The following is a 17,418-nucleotide window of genomic DNA, read 5'->3' as shown; positions in this document are numbered from 1 at the left end:
ATGCTCAAAACTACATTTACTGAGAACCTTCAACATGTTTACAGTAGACATTTTTACACTTGATCAACTAGAATGGTGCTCATCTGAGAGCATGCCTCTGCCAAGACCTAACAGCCTTTGATTTAATCAAGCCTAATCCAAAACTGTAGCCCAGTATCACCTAAAATTTTAAATGACAAATGTGCTTAACTATAATTTATAATCACCAGATGTAGGCTCTGCATCATATTGTACAAACACTGACGTACCAGCCACCTAAATATGCCAAATACATTTTTTTTTTCCCTCTTGCATCCATGCCAGAGATATTTATGAACAAAGTCGAAAAATCCTCTCACGCAATGTTACAAAGTGATGAAGGGAAGGATTCAGGAATTTATCTGGATCAGCATCCAAAGGTAATGGAGTCTCCTCTGAGCCAAGAACCCTCCTCCAGCCAGTTTTGTGATGATCCACTCAGTAGTTTTGTGTAATCCTCTTGACCCAACTAACAATGGACATAGGTTTAAAATTGAAGAAATAAACTACAACATGTAAGCATCTTTTAAGTAACTCAACAGTCCCTTTAAAAATATATAGCACAAAAAAAAATAAAAAAATACTACTGGCACCAGCAACACTTATTGATTACAAGTGTTATGTTAAACCTAAACACAAATTTTGTGTCCCGTCTGAAAATGACTCATAATTCACATTTTATTGCTAGCATCTCAGTTAACATTAATTGTCAAAGATTTATTTGTAGCGCTTGTATTCAAACAGACTTTACAAAGTGCTCTACGATCCAGGTTCAAATCTAAATCATTGACCCAGTGAAGTCATGGCTACCAGTCTATGTGAAATGGTGTATGCATGGTTTACACACGTGGCTTCTAGGTATTTGTTGCCAGACATGAGTTGGTTGAACAGCACAGCCATGCTTTATTAGGTACATCGAGACCAACAGCAAAGAAAAGTCTAAAATCAAGCTTTCAACTAAAGTCATGGATGGTGACCCTGGTGTGTCATGTAGACATATCCAACCTTAACTAAACCCCTAAAATATACATAAGCATGTTGACAGCCTAGAGGAAATGCACTCAGTTTTCAGTCTATTAGGGAGCTATTACTAATACAGCAACCCTACAGCAAATCCTGTATTGATAAAGTTTTTCAGAGAAGTGTTTATTGTCAGTTTTGGAGGTTGTAGCATGAGGTGCTGTTGGGGGGGAAAAAAAATATATTAATCATATTCATGTTTGAAGGCTTAAGTTTGTTATTCTGAGTTGAAATAAAAACACTTCACAAAAGGTAGGACGCGGTGTAATACAGCAGTCCTGAAATACGTTCTTTCCTGTTTTAGCTGGGAGGTGTTATATAAACTGTCAACTGAGCGTATTTCAACAAATCACTTCATGAAAAACCTTTCTCTGTACAGATAAGGATAGCATTTCATTCACTTTGAAAGTCGGGGGAACTGTACCTTTTTCATCTACAAGGGAGTGAATAGATGATGACTGAATTTCCATTTTTGGGTTAAATTTGGTAGTCCGCAAAACATTTCTGGAGCGCCTACAGCAAACCGGCGCTGCAGCATTCTCTTAAACAGCGGAAGCAGATGAGATGGTGAACAACCCTTTCCCTGACTCCATACAGCTCGTCCGGCACAATAGTCCAAGTCTCCGGAAGCCCCGTGAGACTTGGATTACGCTGGACTAGCTGTACGGAGCCATCTGATTCCTTTTTAGATTTTAAATGCTGCAACTGTTTCGTTGTCCACAAAACCTTTCTGAAGCCCCAAAGCAAAACTCAACCAGCCTTTCCGCTGGCATCTGGGTGAGTAGGTAATATATGGATTTTCATTTGTGGGTGAGCTGTTCCTTTTTTATTCCAGTTGGGGCCATTTTCTGACATTAAAAGTCCCCAGACCAGCTGGGAGACACCTGGCCAGGGTCAAAGAATGAGAGGCTTGCCGCTTGTCCCCATTTCATAACAAGTGTGAGTGACGTGACTCTGGAAATCAAACCGATCTTTCACCTGTAGACTGGATTTGATCAGAGGCCATAATGTTGAGGGAAGGAGGGCAGATGAATACTAGCGAACTACGAGGAATCAGAGTTGCGTGGCTGTGAGCCCACGATCATCTGATCTCCTGATTAAAACACCAACGACGAGCAGATTTGTGCCAAACAGAAAATAAAGGTTTTTTTTTTAGTGTGAGTCAACACCATGAGACCAGACGGGTGTATGCCAGTGTCAGAAGATGATACAGTATTTACAGTGGCGAGGACCACCTGTACAAGCTGGTAAGCCAGGTGAACGTGCTAGGTAGTAAGGTAAGCGAGGAAGATGTCACATTGAAACATGGCGATTTAGTCTGAGTGCTTCTCACAGAACAGAACGACCACAGAGCCTCCAAGGTGCTTTTTCTTCTTTCCATTTCCCCCCCCCCCCCATTTCCCATCATCCATTTAGTCCTTTCTCACATGTAGTCTTCTCCTTTCAGCCTCTTTCTTCACTCCTCCTCTACTGGAGCATGTCCACAAAAGCATCAAACTCGTCAATGTTTTTCTCATAAACAGCCAGTTTCTCTGGAAGTGAGTCCTGCACAAGAGAGTACAAATCACCGTTACTACCAACATAAATGCAGAAGTTTTTCTTTTTTTTTCAAGATTTTTCACATTACTACAATTACAAGAAGCAGGTTTACCAGGTCATCGGCCATCGACTGTGAGCTGATGTGTAGTGAGAGACTGGCCAGCTGAGGAGGGTTTTGAAACTCTCTGTAAAAAGTGCCCAGATCCATCGGCAACAGGTCGTCTTTAGAGAAGGCTGGACGCTAAACACACAGGCAGACAGAGAGACATAGTTTCACTTCACAAACTTCTTTAAAAAAACATATTCATACACATCAAAGATCGCAGTGGACACAGTCTTGGTCATGGTAATCTACTGGTCATGGTACTAGTTAACAGCAGTGGATATGTTTAGCTTATTTTCTTGTTCAGAGATCCTTTATTGATTTCTTTGGAGAGATAGTGTTAATGGGGACAGCTTGCACTGAGGGGAGGTATTTTTGTTGAACTTTGGAATCTTTATTTTGGACAATATTATTTGAACTTGTCCAACCCTAACATGCAGAAAACGCCTAGATAAAGTCAAACTGTTGTTTAAAAAAACCCCAGTATTTTTTAAGAATTTGAAAATGTAAGTTCCTTTGTCAAAGCATAAAACAAATGATCTGTTGATCTTTAGCGATCCAGAGGAGAATGATATAGCTGGAAGTCGGAAATGGACCTGGTGGCAGGCATTATAAATAACTAACAACCACACAGAAATAGACAATCTTCTCACTGATGTTCTTCTTTGCTTATGTAGGTCATAAAACTGTTTCATAACCTATTTAAAGTTGTAGTACTTGTAGTATGTTTAAAATGCTTAGTTTAAACAGAGAATAGAGCAAATATCACGTACAAAGTCGACCATGACAAAGTCGTCCTGCGGCCCCGATCCCTCCGAGCCCTGAGAATGAAGGCTGGCCTGCAGGGGCGACGGGCAAGGAGGAGAGTCTGGCGGTTGCACCTGAAAACACACACACACACACACATATATATATACACTATACCAACTGGAGAAAACTTGTGTCAGCCTAACAACATCTATATGTGCGAGACCCAACCTCACTGTCAATTGATCTAAAGACAAACCAAAGTATTCTGCTGTATGAGGAAAGTTACCATGGGGTCATTTTCCTCCGAGTCCAGGCCCCGAGGAGCAAATGCAGCGAAGGGCAGGTCCAGACTGGCTGCTGTGATCTACACACACACACACACACAAAAAAAAGGATTAATTGAGTGACAAAAGATGAACCTAGCTAGTTTTTCCTGTGTGCGCAACATGTGTGATTTACCTGTGTGCTGGGTTTGTTCACAAAGGCTCCAATTTTCCTCGTGAACGCATTAAGAGCTTCCACAGGATCAGAGGGAGAAGCACTCCTCCTGCCCTCATCCCTCCTTCCGTCTCCACTGTGTGACAGGCTGTCATCATCACCACTGGATGGAGAGACGGGAAGGTTAAATTCATACCTGAAGACTTTTGTTTTCAAAAGGTTTTAGTCAGGGATGAAATCATTGGCCGAAAGAAAAAACAAAATCACAAGCAGGTTTAGATATTCATATTCAAACTTGCTGTCAGGAGAGAATTACATGCTGCCAGGTGTGATGGGGGGGTGCTCTACTGTCAGGTGGGCATCAGCTCCATGAACTGGGTGGGCAGGAACCAGTACAACCCCGCCTTCTTTCCCACCATGCATCATCTGAGGAAGAATAACAGAGCAGAGTTAAAACAAAGTTGGACAAATTGGTTCTTGTGATTTAAAGGATGTGCGTATAGAGGTCAAGGAAAACTATCGCATAAGGGAAAAAATATCATATAAAGCCGGGTGTGGAAGATGCCTGTAATCTGATTCATTGTTTAAATATTCACATCAAAAAGATAACAGGACTGATGAAACAAGGCAGTTCAATTAGGTGTCATTCTTTTTTTTTTTTTTTTTTTTTTTTTTTTAAATCGGATTATTTTGAATCTGGTGTTGTGTTAGAAGACTCGATATCGGAGTAGGGGACACTGCAGGAAGCATGGTTCTAAAAAGGAGGGCAACATCTTTCAACTGGGGAGCAGACTTTGACACAACACCGGCACGTGTCTTACGTCTCGTCAGTAACGGGGTGAGAGTTGTGATTAAAAGTTTGGGTGAGCCCTTACAGATTGTCCAAATTCAAAGTGGGTCATGTGAATCCTAAATTTGAGAACGGCTGATTTACTAAAAGTTTCCCAAAAATGACTGTGTATGTGTCGCCTTTGTTATTAAATGACAAACACTGTAATAGACTAAACACTATAATTCTTTTATACTTGTTGGTCAACATATCCCAGGTATACTTGTATGTATCGGGGTATATGGCTGTACTGTGGATGTGTAAGTGAAGCACACTGACCTGGTTTGGATTGGCAGCAGGATGACAGAGCTCAGCAGGCCCGGCTGCAGCTGGAGGCTGGTATGATAACCTGGAAGCATACAGCTACAGAGACACAGACACAGAAGGAAGGAGAGGGAGTGTTAATCCCAGAACACGGAGGCTTTCAAGTTTAACACTGTTCCGTTAGAACAGCAGTGCTCTTGAGATGGGTCAAAGGTTACTGGGGTTCACTACTGTGGTACGTGTTATGGAGACAAACAGGTGGAACACAATAAAGACGGATGGTGTTAAAAAATGTTTACTAATGCAACCGACAAACAGGGTTCAAACTGCTTTTAAAGGGTGACATTCATGCACTTTTCAAGCACTTTCCAGGTTACTGAATCAAAATGTCCAGACTCTCAGAGCTTTTATTATTGGGAGGTTTTACCCGGATCGAGGGTCTAAGGACAGAGGACGTTGTCTCTGTAGTGATCGTAAGCCCACTGAGGCAATGTGATTGGAATTTTAGGCTATAAAAATAGAATTGATTTGATCTGATTATCATCATATCTACATTTTTAATGAGACTGTGAAAAACAAAGTTCTTAATTGACTCAGTACCCACAGCAATAAATGTCATTATCATTTCATTTGTATTTTTTTAACCAGCTTTTCATATCAAGTTTGATTGCATGTTTTGATCATGACTGCATGCATATTTTAACACCAGCGGACAACTAATGTGACAACATTGTGAGTGATGATGGAGATGAAACATTTTCTCTTGCAGTATGTTCAAATTCAAGCATATTCCTAAAAACATAATGCTATAAATAAAAGCATTTTCCAAACTTTAGAGACTTTCTAGGAAACCTGGACACACAAAGGAGCAACACACAACCCAAAACAAATGAGAGATCTGAGTGATCAACAGTGTTCATTCAGGTGAAGGTGTCTCACACACAGTCACACTCTCAGTGGCCAGTATAGACTCACAGTGTGAGTGACAAGTCCAGGAGCCAATGGGAGCTGCACATTGTCCAGGGGGACGGGCTTAGACAGTTTTGAGGGCGAAGGACTCAGAGTACACACACACTGACATTGCGCAGCACGCACACACAGAGATAGAAGGAAAACAGGAAAGAAAACAGACAAAGAGAGAAGAAAAAAGTGAAATGAAAAATAGGTATGAAAATGAAGAGCAGACAGGATAAAGAGACAGTGAAGAAGAGCAGGTGAGAGTGTCCTCATACCTGAGAGGGAGGGGAGGTGGAGAAGGAGGTGGTGCAGACCTCCTGTGAATCCTGAACCCCTACAAATGCTCCTCCGTCCTCTTCATCTGGAGGTCTGGGCGCATACACACAAACACATGTTGTCATTTAAATCATTCATGTTTTTGACATCTTTCTGGTTGCTAAAAGCTTCGATAGGAAGGCAGAAATGTTATAAACCAAACAGAATATCCCTTTAGATTTTGTCTTGCAGCTTACATACATTGGTTTGTCAAATCTGATTTCTGCAGTGCACAATCAGAGCGTAGAGTAGCACACCTCACTGAGGCGCATTGATTATCGCTTTCAGTGTGTCATGGCCTTCAGCTGTTTGTCACGAGGCTGAGCAGCAGCAGCAGAAGCTACATCTCTGTGTATTTGCTGGTTGTAAGGCTTTGAAAGAAGTTGTGTAGATAATGTTGGCGTTTTAATTTTAAAATGAATGATGGAAGTCGTCTCCAGAGCTTTGCGTAGCTACCTGTAGTTGCAGGGCTGTCCCATGTTTGCAGGGCGATGGCTGCTGTAGGGAGGATCCACAAAGTGATCCACAATGATCCCCATGATAGGAGCAGACCGCTCAAACTGTCTGCAGAAGACACAGTTCAACAGTTGACTAGTTGTTCGTATTTTCGACTTGTCTGGACAACAGGGCAGTGAAGCACCGAAACCACAGTGTCAACATCTTCAAATTGATAGTGTTTGAAAAATTAATCAGTAGTGGAAACCCTACATAAAAGGGTCAGAAATTAGAATTCAATAGGTTTCCAATTAAAATAAGGAGACTGTGTTGTGTCTCATGAAGTGTGTTCCTTACCTGTTGGACATGAACGCCAGGTTGGTGCGGTAAGCACATGAAAGTGTGACTGTGCCGACGGGAGTGCCGACGACGCCAACGCGCACCGTCTGAAAACCTTCAAAACAAACGACACACTTTTACTAATATAAAGGTTGTAGCGTATATTTATATAGTATTTTTTGTTTTAATGTTTAGATGTGACTTCAACCAAGAATATTAAAATGTAATCATTTGTATTTCATTTGGTTTCCGAACAGTTTCGGGTATTCCTTTATGTAGCAAGAGAAAAAAACAACAACTTGTCAACCAAGAAGCTGAGTTTACAGTTACCTTCTCCTAATCCACTCAGCTGGACTTCCCCAAAGTAAATCCTGGACATGAGAGAGGCAGAAACAGATGTCAACATGTGTCATACATGAACTGAATGTATTTAGAATGAAAAGCAAGGCAACATTTTCCAGATTTTTATAAACTGTAGACCTGACAAAGAAGAAGCTTAAGTTGACTGACTGTTAACAAGCAAAAACAGCAGGAATGAAACCACTTCAGCAACACACAGGACACAGATGAAAACATTTAACCAGCCGTTTACCGAACAGGCAGATTCCACTCACCTGTATAATATTACGTAGTCGTGTCCCTGCTTTCTAGACAGTTTATAGGCGGGTGTTACTCTGGTAATAGCCAGCAGAGACTTCAGAAGCACAGACAGACGATTGTAGACTGTATACGACACCTTGATGTCCTTATCACACCTGCAGTAGAGACAGACAACACGTCGACTCTTTACAGTTCAGCAGGAGGTGGTAACCCAGCGAGGGCCCACAGCAACAATGACGAAACAACCACTACAGGACAGTGTAGGGCTCCATTAGCTCGGGTAAGGATTTGCAGTCCTCCAGGCTTATCCACCTTTGACAATTTATATAAAAATAATTGAAAACAAGAATAAATCCACTCACTTTTCATTCATCTCTAGGCACCAAGTCTCTAGCTCCATCGAGTCCCCCTGAGTGAGAAAGACAGGAAAGCAAAAATTAGTATTATCTTTTATTTGTTTTCAGACTGATACAGCAACAAAGATCTCACTGTCCTCTCATACTGTAGTTTATAAAGCAGATAGCTGCTGGGGTTAATGGTGAGCCTATATTTCAACAGAGCCCACGAAGAAAATCGTCTTCTGAGGAATATCTTACCTCCGATGTCTTCAGGGAGATCTCGACACACATGGAGCGCCCGATGCCTGGAAGCTGGCCAGCCAGTGCCCTCTTGGCTTCATGAGTCACCTCGGGAATGTCTTTGATGGCCAAATTAAACTAGAAGAAAAAAAGTATAAACTAAATGATATAGTCTTTAAGGAAGAAACCAGCAATCCAAACCATATACACGTATTTTATGTGAAGATCTAGTTTGAACCGTAAATTCAGTCAGTCATTACAACAGCAAATATCACAAGAATGACTGAATTGTTTTACCCAGTCAGAGCCGGTAGGTGACGAGGACGAGCGAGTGCAGATCTTCTCTCCGAGACGAGCCTGGACGATCACCTGGACAGTCTGCAAGACACCAACCACACACTCTTTTAGACATCTTTTTCAGTTTGCAACGAAAATAAAATATATAGATATAGAGGCAGAAATATCTGTTTCGCGTGTGACATAACAAAGCAAAAATTAAAAACGTTGCTTCATGAATTGTGCATAAATTGATAAAATCAAATTTTAGACCGACTGGGGAGTGAAACTTTGATGTGGTGTCTTGCTTTAATTCAGTGTTTATATGGCACAGTAATTAATTCATATCAAAAAGGTTGCCACTAAGGGGAAGTTAGAAGACGGTTGAAGAAGAAAATATTCCTTCAGAGAGAAACTGCATCACACTGGCTATTTACCTTCAGGGCGAAGAACTTGATGAACTTGTCCAGGTCTTTTTTATCCTGGGGACTCAGGCCACTGTCCATGTTGTCACGACCCTGCAATCAAACGACATAACGCGAGAAGTGAAGGACTTTCAACCACAATACAATTACTTCTTAAAAATACAGCTGTAAATGATCAGAACCAGGCTCAACTTGACCAAAACAAACTATTCTGACCACGTAAATACGATGTTTTACAAAACAGCAGTAACAATTTCTAACTGGAAGCAATGTAACGTTACAATACAATGAGAATGCTTCCTTCTACATCAACAGAACAAAGATTATGTACATCACAATTGATTTTAAACCCCCATATGACTGCTTGTGCTACTAGTTAGCAAGTGAGGCCTCCATGTTTACATGAAGTGTTCCGAATAATAGTTGGAGGTCATAATATACTGCAGACACTGACAGTCATCTCATATATTACACAATATAACCAGGTACAGTTAGCGCGTACAATATCGGAGATTTATCGACAGCAACTTAACGTTTATGCCTCTCAAATGGGAGGCAGTGGAAAGGTGACTGGCTGGACAATGATTAGCCCATGGCTAATGTTAGCTAGATAGCTAAATAACACGCACTTTCGCGTTCTCACAAAACAGTAGAACTTACATTAGCTTGCCTATTAACAGCGTACCTTCTGTAAAACACAAATTAAACACTAACGTTGACATGCAAGGCTGAATTTCACCAACATTTACACGCCCAGTTCAGATGTATACAACGTCAACAGCGGCGGAGCTACTTCACTGTTTATTTTCTCCATGTCGACATATTTAGGTGGAGGCACTTTCACAAAGGCACTTTCGTTCATGTTTTTATGCCGGTAAAATGTACAGCCTAAATAATACTTGACCTTACACTTAACATAATAAAATACAACACAAATTTGACTGGGTATGCATCAAATATAATTTATAAATACAAACGCATAACGCCACGTACGGTGTCGAATGTGCGAGTGCGAGTGGCCAGTTGGGTTTTCGTCAGGATTGTTTTGGTCGAGAAATGCTGCATGACTTCCAAAGGAAACAGCGTTTTCATTCATAGTAACAACAACGACAGCGACACCAATATCAGTCATAACGGGAACAACAGCAGCCGTTCAGATACTCGTCAAAGCTCAAATGCAAGGTAGCTAGCTAGCTTATTAGCACGTAGGCTCGACTGATGCAGATAGATGTGGACATGTTCCCATGCTAATAATCAACAACTTTCTGCAGTTGTTCAGTCAGCAAGGGCTATATTGTGTGAAAATTATGAAAAATCAAACAAAGCAGCAACACTGTGGGCAAAATGTAATTATAAAAGAGAATACTAAATCCAATGGAGCAATGTAACGTTATACAAAGTATTTGAATAGGTTGTAAAAGTCAGTCAAGCACATCCGCAGACTTTGTGGATGAGAATGAAATCTTTGCATATGTAAGGTATAGAAATATACTGCTGTAACTGTCAATTAAGAATATAAAAAGAAGCTTGTAATGGATTCATATTGCGCATTAATGTAAGTGTATTATCACTCACAGCATGGCGATTCCTATAGCCATCTTGGACTGTGATCTACTCTTACATGGCCGAGGCCACAAGACCCTGGACCGCTTCAACCTGGACTCTGTCTCTGACAACTTCCTGCTCACACAGTTTGGCTTCCCCAGAGAGTTTATCCTGTACCTGGTGGAACTGCTCAGAGAGGTGAGTATTTCCCACTTACCCATCCTTTAAAACTGTGTGTGTCTACAGATCTACAAGTTCTGCACTGTGTGTTTCTGTGTTAGGCTCTCTGCAGACGGACCCAGCGGTCCAGGGCCATCAGTCCTGAGGTCCAGGTGTTGGCTGCTCTGGGCTTCTACACATCTGGCTCATTTCAGACATCTATGGGGGATACCATCGGGATCAGCCAGGCGTCGATGTCAAGATGTGTATCCAATGTGACCCGGGCCCTGGTGGAGAAAGCTCCCCAGTTCATCACGTTCAACAGGTATAACACCATGCCGCTGATGGAGATCACTGGGGTAACTTCCTGCAGTAGCGTATTCAAAACAGTAAGACAAGGAAGAAATATTGCAATCACAGAAATAATGTTTCCCAAACAGAGATCCCGCCAGCAGAGAGCAGTCCTTCCAGGAGTTCCAGAGGGTGGCGGGATTCCCAGGAGTTCTGGGGGTGCTAGATTGTGTTCAGGTTCATACTATTACAAATTATTAACAATTATTTTTGAAGGCTCTGTATAGTTTGCAGGTACCAGCCTAACTGATCTGACCTTTCCCATACCATTCTCCCTTCTTCACCCGCAGGTCACCATCAAAGCTCCGAACAGCGAGGACTCGTCATACGTGAACAAGAAGGGCTTCCACTCTGTGGGCTGTCAGCTGGTCTGTGATGCCAGAGGGTTGTTACTCAGTGCAGAAACCCACTGGCCAGGTGGACTCAAAGACACAGATGTTCTAGAAAAATCTGCCCTCTACAAACATCTGCTGGACACAGAGGAGGGCTGGCTGCTGGGTGAGACGGAGGCTTCACACTGCCTACATCATTCTGCTGAGTCTGAAGATGTCAAAAAAAGGTGTAAGCCCCCTTTTCTGGTTTTTGTTTCTTAGGTGACTGTCGCTATCCGCTGAGGAAGTGGTTGATGACCCCGGTCGACTGCCCAAAATCCCCTGCAGAGATTAGATACAATCTGGCCCACACTACTACACACGAGATAGTAGACAGAACCTTCAGAGCCATTCAGACCAGATTTAGATGTTTGGATGGCACAAAAGGATACCTACAGGTATGAACCCTAGCCTTATTCTACCCTGTTCTAACCCTCCATATTGTAATCTTTCATATTTTATACTAATGTGTATCATTCCCCCCCCCCCCGCTTTCCAGTACTCTCCAGAGAGGAGTTCGTCCATCTTGCTGGCCTGCTGCGTTCTCCACAACGCCTCCCTGCAGTCTGGATTAGACGCCTGGACTCTGGAGAGAACCGACCCTCTGGAGCAGCCCGAGAGCCTCGAGCAGAGACCCGAGGACCGCGACAGCCAGGCAGAGGAGCTCCGAAAACAGCTCATACTCAAACACTTTAGCTGAGATGTTGGCTGGACTAACACGTTCTCCTTTGTCGACGTCAAAGGAGATCAAGGGTGAATTAAAGGTTTCATATAAGGCTGATTTCATGGTTATTTTTCAAATGCTTTCATGTTGAAAAACTGTATAGCCCTGCCTTATAATCACGAAGGGCAAGGAAATCTTACTTCCTGCAATATGGAACCTTTAAGACTGGAACCAGAAGCAACCAATGCTTGACATAAAGGCCACATTCAAATCAAGAAATTGCACAGACACAGTGTTGCTGATGCAGTTTTTTTATATTTTGCTGGTTCCTACTCTACAGACTACACTAAGATAACATAGTTATATATGGAGTAACATGCAAGATGCTATACAACAAACCAAGACAACATTTTACCCAAAACACATTTCAAGTAACTCCCTGGAAAGTGCTTTATTATTCTCTCTCAAACACTCTGCAAACATTCATAGAGAGGTTTGAATAATGAAGCACCTCCTGGTGTTTTGCAACTACTCAAACTGTGTGCAGCTGCTGTGTTGTCAAGGTTTCATTACAAGTGAAAAAGTCACCCTCTTTTTTTTAAAATCCCTCCCACGTTCCGTCTTCCTTTCCCAAAATATCTGCTGATTTTCTCCCATTTTCCTTTTCCACATGAATTCCACAGGTTAAAATCTTTGACTATGTCACAATACAAAACACAAGGCCCTTATTTACAACAACTGCACACCATGTGTCATTTTTTTTATGTACATTGGTGCATTAGGACTGTTAAAGGTGAGAATGACAGGATGTTCGTGCAGTGGGCTGCAGTCACATACATGATGTTTTTGTGTACACTTAGCAAAAAGACACAAAATGATATAGATAAAGAGATGAGAAAGAAAAGCTGTGTTCATGGTGATGTTTCCGGGATCAAATTCTGTGTTTGAGTGTTTTCTAAGTCTGTCAGTCACTTATCGTTTCTTCAGGGATGTGGACTGGGCAGTGAAATGTCTGTTTTCATCGCTTAATTTAAAGGAATATCATGACATTTAAAACAAATGTTTCAGGGACGATCATGGTGTTAAAGACATATTGACTTGTAAATGTCCTGGTGTTCCTCTAAATTGTGATGATAACAAAGCTAGTGGTGTTTTACTTCCTGGAATGCATTAGTCCCCTGATTGACTTCATCAATATATACATATTTTCTACAAATAGGAATAAATACAACTTACACTGCTGTCGCATGAGCACATTTCATTGTTGAGATGTTTCCTCACTGCCTGGTTTAACGTTAGAGGATGCATTTATGACAAAATATAACCTACATTAAAGGTGCAATATGCAAGAATTGGCAACATACTAACCATTACTGGTAACCGCTCATTGTAACTACCATGAGCTAGCTCAGAGATCCTTGTCAATGGTTTCATATTTTTTACATTTAAAATGGCTTCTGGGGTAAAAAACAAACGAACAAAAACCTTCATTTTGATGGAAAATAACAATTTTACAATTGGTCCAATTGTACAAGCTAATGGTATTTTTAAACTATGGGAGAACAAAAAAATGCTCTATAATTTTCAAGCGACAGCAGTGGAACATAAACAACACTGTATTACAGTTAAAGACAAACAGAGCATGTCAAAGTTTTACAATTCATGAAACAGCATGTACAACTGCACATCATACTAAAGGCCCAAGCACAACATACAATTGCTTTTTTTTCTTTGCATAAATTATTATGCTCTTTTTTTGATGCTCAGAATATATTATAAGTTGTATTTTTGAGTTTTTTTGTAAACATTATTTAGAAAAACAAAACATGAAGATAAACTGATCTTAGAAACAAGTTTTTTTTTGTTGCATAAATTAAATATGCTCTTTTTCGATGCTGCAAATATATTACATATACAATTTTTAATTCCATAAAAATACTTAGATGTCATGTTTCCCAAACCTCTGTCAGGACCCCTTTAAAGGTCCCTTGATATGAAAATATGGTTGACTCCCAAAAATGCTGCAGAATTCTGGTCAGAAATTAGATGTGAAAAACTAGATTTAACCCCAGAGACAGATTTAAAAAGTGGAAAAATAAAACATATTTTGTTGTAACTCTTAACTGCAGACACAGTACACAACTGTTAGGAAAGCAGTCCAAACCCAGGCTGGCTCTCAGCAATGGTGAATTTGTCAAGCTTGTACAGCTATACCCCCAGATACACCCATGGGCAAAACAGAGGGACAGATAAATCCTGAACCTCCATCCAGTTTATGATTAATTAAAAGTGTGGTTTCATACCAGCCCTGATAAAACAAAAAGTGTGTAATCTGTTGCCGAGTTAGGTTGTCAAGTTTATAGTTGTATTAGTGGACTCAATGTACAAGGCCGAATAGGTCATTTTTGACCACAGTAAGTGGAAGGCACTTTAAAAGGCACTGCTTCCTTTAAAAAAGGATCTGTTTAGGCATTTGCTCACACCTACACGTCTGGTATTTTAACATGTAAGCATTAACACATGTCACATTCATTATGTACTATTAAGAACATACTTAATTAGTTGTTTGATCAAACAGTTAAATGAATAATTTTGATAACTAATTAACAACTTAGGTCAGTTATTGAGCAAATATGTCAGACATTCTTTGGTTCCTGCTCAGCCTCTGGGAAACTGACAGTCTTTAAAAAAAAAAAACTGTTTTCTGAACTTTTCTAGACAAAACTAATTGTTTGATAAAAAAAAAAAAAAAAAAAAATACGATGTAGTACTGTACATTTAGAGTTTGGTTGTAACATATACAAACCATGTGCTAACATCACCTAGAACCCGAAGGTTGAGGTCAATCAAGTTTCTCTAAACATGTATCTATGATCATGAGTTGTTAAAGGTGCAAGGTGTGTCTGTGTGATTCAACATTAAAACCACACTTCTCATAAAGAGGATGTTGCTTTCCCTCTAACTGCCAATGCAACATTACATTTGTTTTGGGAAAAAAGTGAGGACAAAGCCAAAAGCAGCTTGTAATTGTATTAACTCTTTCCTGACATGGCAATGGTCTGACTCATTGGTGGGGACAAATTATTTGTGTTAAAATGCTGCAAATTCTGTCTGTAAGTTACTGTATATTGTCAAGCTGCAAACTATGTTTTAAATGCAATGTATCTGCAAAGTATTATTCATTAATTTAAACTAAGTATTTTTCATGATTGTTTAATTAGCTACATTGGAATGCATAAATATGGGAATTCCGAAGAGGTGGTCCCTTCAAAATCAAGTAAACTCAGGTGTGGCAGACTCTGTTTAAGCAGAGAAGTGAAGCACCACGTTACATACAGGCAGTATACCAGTCATGGAGGATGGAAGGACAGCAGTCTCTGAAGTCTTAAAGCTCTTTAAAAGAAATGATGATGTAGATTTCGTTCCTGTGGTTGATATGAAGCCCGCTGAGTCCAGGAATCTGGAGGCTTCTTGCTTTGTAGGGGTCAGAGGTGAGAAGTCATGGAGGAGAGGCCAGGCTGTGTCAGAAAAACTCTGAGACTCCGTCTGGTTTTGATTCTCTGAGGAGAGGAGAGGAGAGGAGAGGAGAGGAGAGGAGAGAAGAGAAGAGAAGAGAGAAGAGAGGAGAGGAGAGGAGAGGCACTCAGTTAATGCTGGGAGGGTTTTTGACATAAAAGATCACAGCATATATATATAATCGGTGTGTGTATTTTTATTTTTTTTTACCTGCGGTCAAAGTTGGGCCCAGTTGTCTGGTTGCTGTGAGCATCAGCTGTGTACCGGCCTGTCTCAATGTGGGAATGGCCTCCTGACGGTAGCCTCTCCCCTTCTGATGGGACTAAACTCTCCTCCAGTGGAGCTCCTTCATTGTAAAAGAGCAGGCTGCGGGAACGGACTGCAACACACAAACACACTCATTTGACTTCCATGTCATCTCGGCTGCATGACTTGAATTCATTAATTTCCCGGACTCCTGGAAAAAGTGCACTAATTAATAATGTTTATGGTCTATGCAGTTAATTGAAAACATTGTTAGTTGCAGCCCTAGTTTTAAGAATTAGTCAATTCATTCATTTATTTGACATTTTATCCATTGTATTTTACGTTGTTATGAACCCTTCAGCCTTTAAGGGGCACTAGGAGGGCTTCAGATTTTTAACCTCAGATTTTTAACCTCAGATGGTGGTCTCACATAGCCAGACATACAGACGTGGTCATAAGTTTACACACACACACACACACACACACACACTTGTAAAGAACATGTATATCATGGCAGTCTTGAGTTCCAGTGATTTCTACAGTCCTCATATTTCTGTGATGTAATGAGAGGAACACATACTACTTTGTCACAAAAACATTCATGAAGTTTGGTTCAATAATTAATTCATTATAGGCACAGGACTACCAGAAGCTTGTGGGCAGCTATCAAAAGTGCCTAACTGAGGTGAACATGGCCAAGGGACAGTTTACCAAATATCAGAATTACTATGTATTTTTGATCCAGCAGATTTGGTCACATTTTCAGAAGACTCGTAATAAATTCACTGTGCAGTGGGAACCGCTGTTGCCCCACAGTGAGAAGGTCTTGGGTCTGAGACCTGGCTGGGGCGGGCGAGTTTGCATGTTCTCCCCATGTCTTAGGTTAATCAGTCCTAAATTATCAGTTGGTGTGAATATGAGCATGAATGGTTGTTTGTTCCTATATGTGAGCCCTGTAAGGAACAGGCGATTCATCCAGGGTGTGCCCTGACGTCACCCAATGTCAGCTGGGATCGGCTCCAGCCCCACTGTGACCCTGAAAAGGATAAGTGCTCTCAGATAATGGATGAACTTGATTGTTTTTTGTGACAAAGTAGTACGTGTTCCGCTCATTCAATCACAGAGAAATGGGGAAATTGTATTTTTATTTTTTTGTGGAAATCCTTGGATCCTTGGTAGCTATGGTTTTTTTTTAAAACAGTTCTCACTAGGGATGTAACAATACCAAAAACTCACAGTATCATTGCAATTATAATCCATGATACAATATTTATCACAATATCAGTGACACACAGGTAACAGTAAAATTACAGTGTCAAAAAGTGTCAATATTCAGCATTTATTATTCATATACAATTTGTTTCTACTTTTAACTCGAGGTACTTCTGCTTTCCTTCACTGGTAAAATAAAAGAAGCACGGGACCAGAAGAGAGGCCGAAGAGGGTCGGTGTGATGGTGCGAAGATTTTGAGTCAAGCATAGAAAACTGGTGGGACTTAAGAGAACCCAGTTGGGACCCATAGTAATGGGAAGCTGTCTTCTTGAGCAGTATGATGCTGCCTCAGCTGGTTACAGTCAAGAAGACTTTTGGAGGGTACTCTGGGTAATGTATTAGAAACACAGAAGTAAAGTCTAAAGGCACATTAAAGAACTTGAATGGGGTTTGAATGTACTTGTACG

General features: G+C 40.8%; 3 protein-coding genes across 10 annotated transcripts in view; 1 reads left to right on the top strand and 2 right to left on the bottom strand.

The window, feature by feature from the left end:
• Positions 1-678: 678 nt before the first annotated feature.
• Positions 679-10,030, bottom strand: atg13 (ATG13 autophagy related 13 homolog (S. cerevisiae)). 6 transcript variants are annotated; one of them, XM_030409994.1, is made up of 18 exons: positions 9,880-10,030; positions 8,899-8,979; positions 8,483-8,563; positions 8,204-8,323; positions 7,970-8,016; positions 7,622-7,762; positions 7,338-7,378; positions 7,026-7,122; positions 6,690-6,797; positions 6,194-6,287; positions 5,937-6,035; positions 4,977-5,060; positions 4,185-4,294; positions 3,890-4,031; positions 3,717-3,794; positions 3,454-3,561; positions 2,690-2,818; positions 679-2,583 (listed from the first exon to the last, which is right to left on the bottom strand). In XM_030409994.1, exons 1-18 carry the CDS (start codon positions 9,976-9,978, stop codon positions 2,506-2,508), a joined length of 1,737 nt encoding a protein of 578 aa, XP_030265854.1. In that variant the 5' UTR covers positions 9,979-10,030; the 3' UTR covers positions 679-2,505. The 6 variants fall into 6 exon arrangements, with proteins under 6 accessions (XP_030265854.1, XP_030265856.1, XP_030265858.1 ...); XM_030409996.1 differs by lacking the exon at positions 9,880-10,030 and adding an exon at positions 9,630-9,762; XM_030409998.1 differs by lacking the exon at positions 9,880-10,030 and adding an exon at positions 9,601-9,733.
• Positions 9,840-13,446, top strand: harbi1 (harbinger transposase derived 1). 2 transcript variants are annotated; one of them, XM_030410002.1, is made up of 7 exons: positions 9,840-9,962; positions 10,464-10,629; positions 10,713-10,915; positions 11,031-11,118; positions 11,232-11,439; positions 11,535-11,710; positions 11,812-13,446. In XM_030410002.1, exons 1-7 carry the CDS (start codon positions 9,943-9,945, stop codon positions 12,010-12,012), a joined length of 1,062 nt encoding a protein of 353 aa, XP_030265862.1. In that variant the 5' UTR covers positions 9,840-9,942; the 3' UTR covers positions 12,013-13,446. The 2 variants fall into 2 exon arrangements, with proteins under 2 accessions (XP_030265862.1, XP_030265863.1); XM_030410003.1 differs by having other exon boundaries at positions 9,913-10,068.
• Positions 12,272-17,418, bottom strand: part of creb3l1 (cAMP responsive element binding protein 3-like 1) — a 49,855-nt gene continuing 44,708 nt past the window's right edge. For both annotated transcript variants that reach the window (XM_030410000.1, XM_030410001.1), the window contains exons 12-13: positions 15,703-15,871; positions 12,272-15,536 (exon numbers count right to left, since the gene is read on the bottom strand). In XM_030410000.1, coding sequence (XP_030265860.1) covers positions 15,500-15,536; positions 15,703-15,871 — 206 coding nt within the window. In that variant the 3' untranslated portion in view covers positions 12,272-15,499. The remainder of the gene's footprint in view (positions 15,537-15,702; positions 15,872-17,418) is intronic.

The sequence above is a fragment of the Sparus aurata genome, chromosome 24, assembly GCF_900880675.1.
Source record: "Sparus aurata chromosome 24, fSpaAur1.1, whole genome shotgun sequence".
NCBI classification, from domain to species: domain Eukaryota; kingdom Metazoa; phylum Chordata; class Actinopteri; order Spariformes; family Sparidae; genus Sparus; species Sparus aurata.
This window is presented reverse-complemented; position numbering and strand designations above follow the sequence as displayed.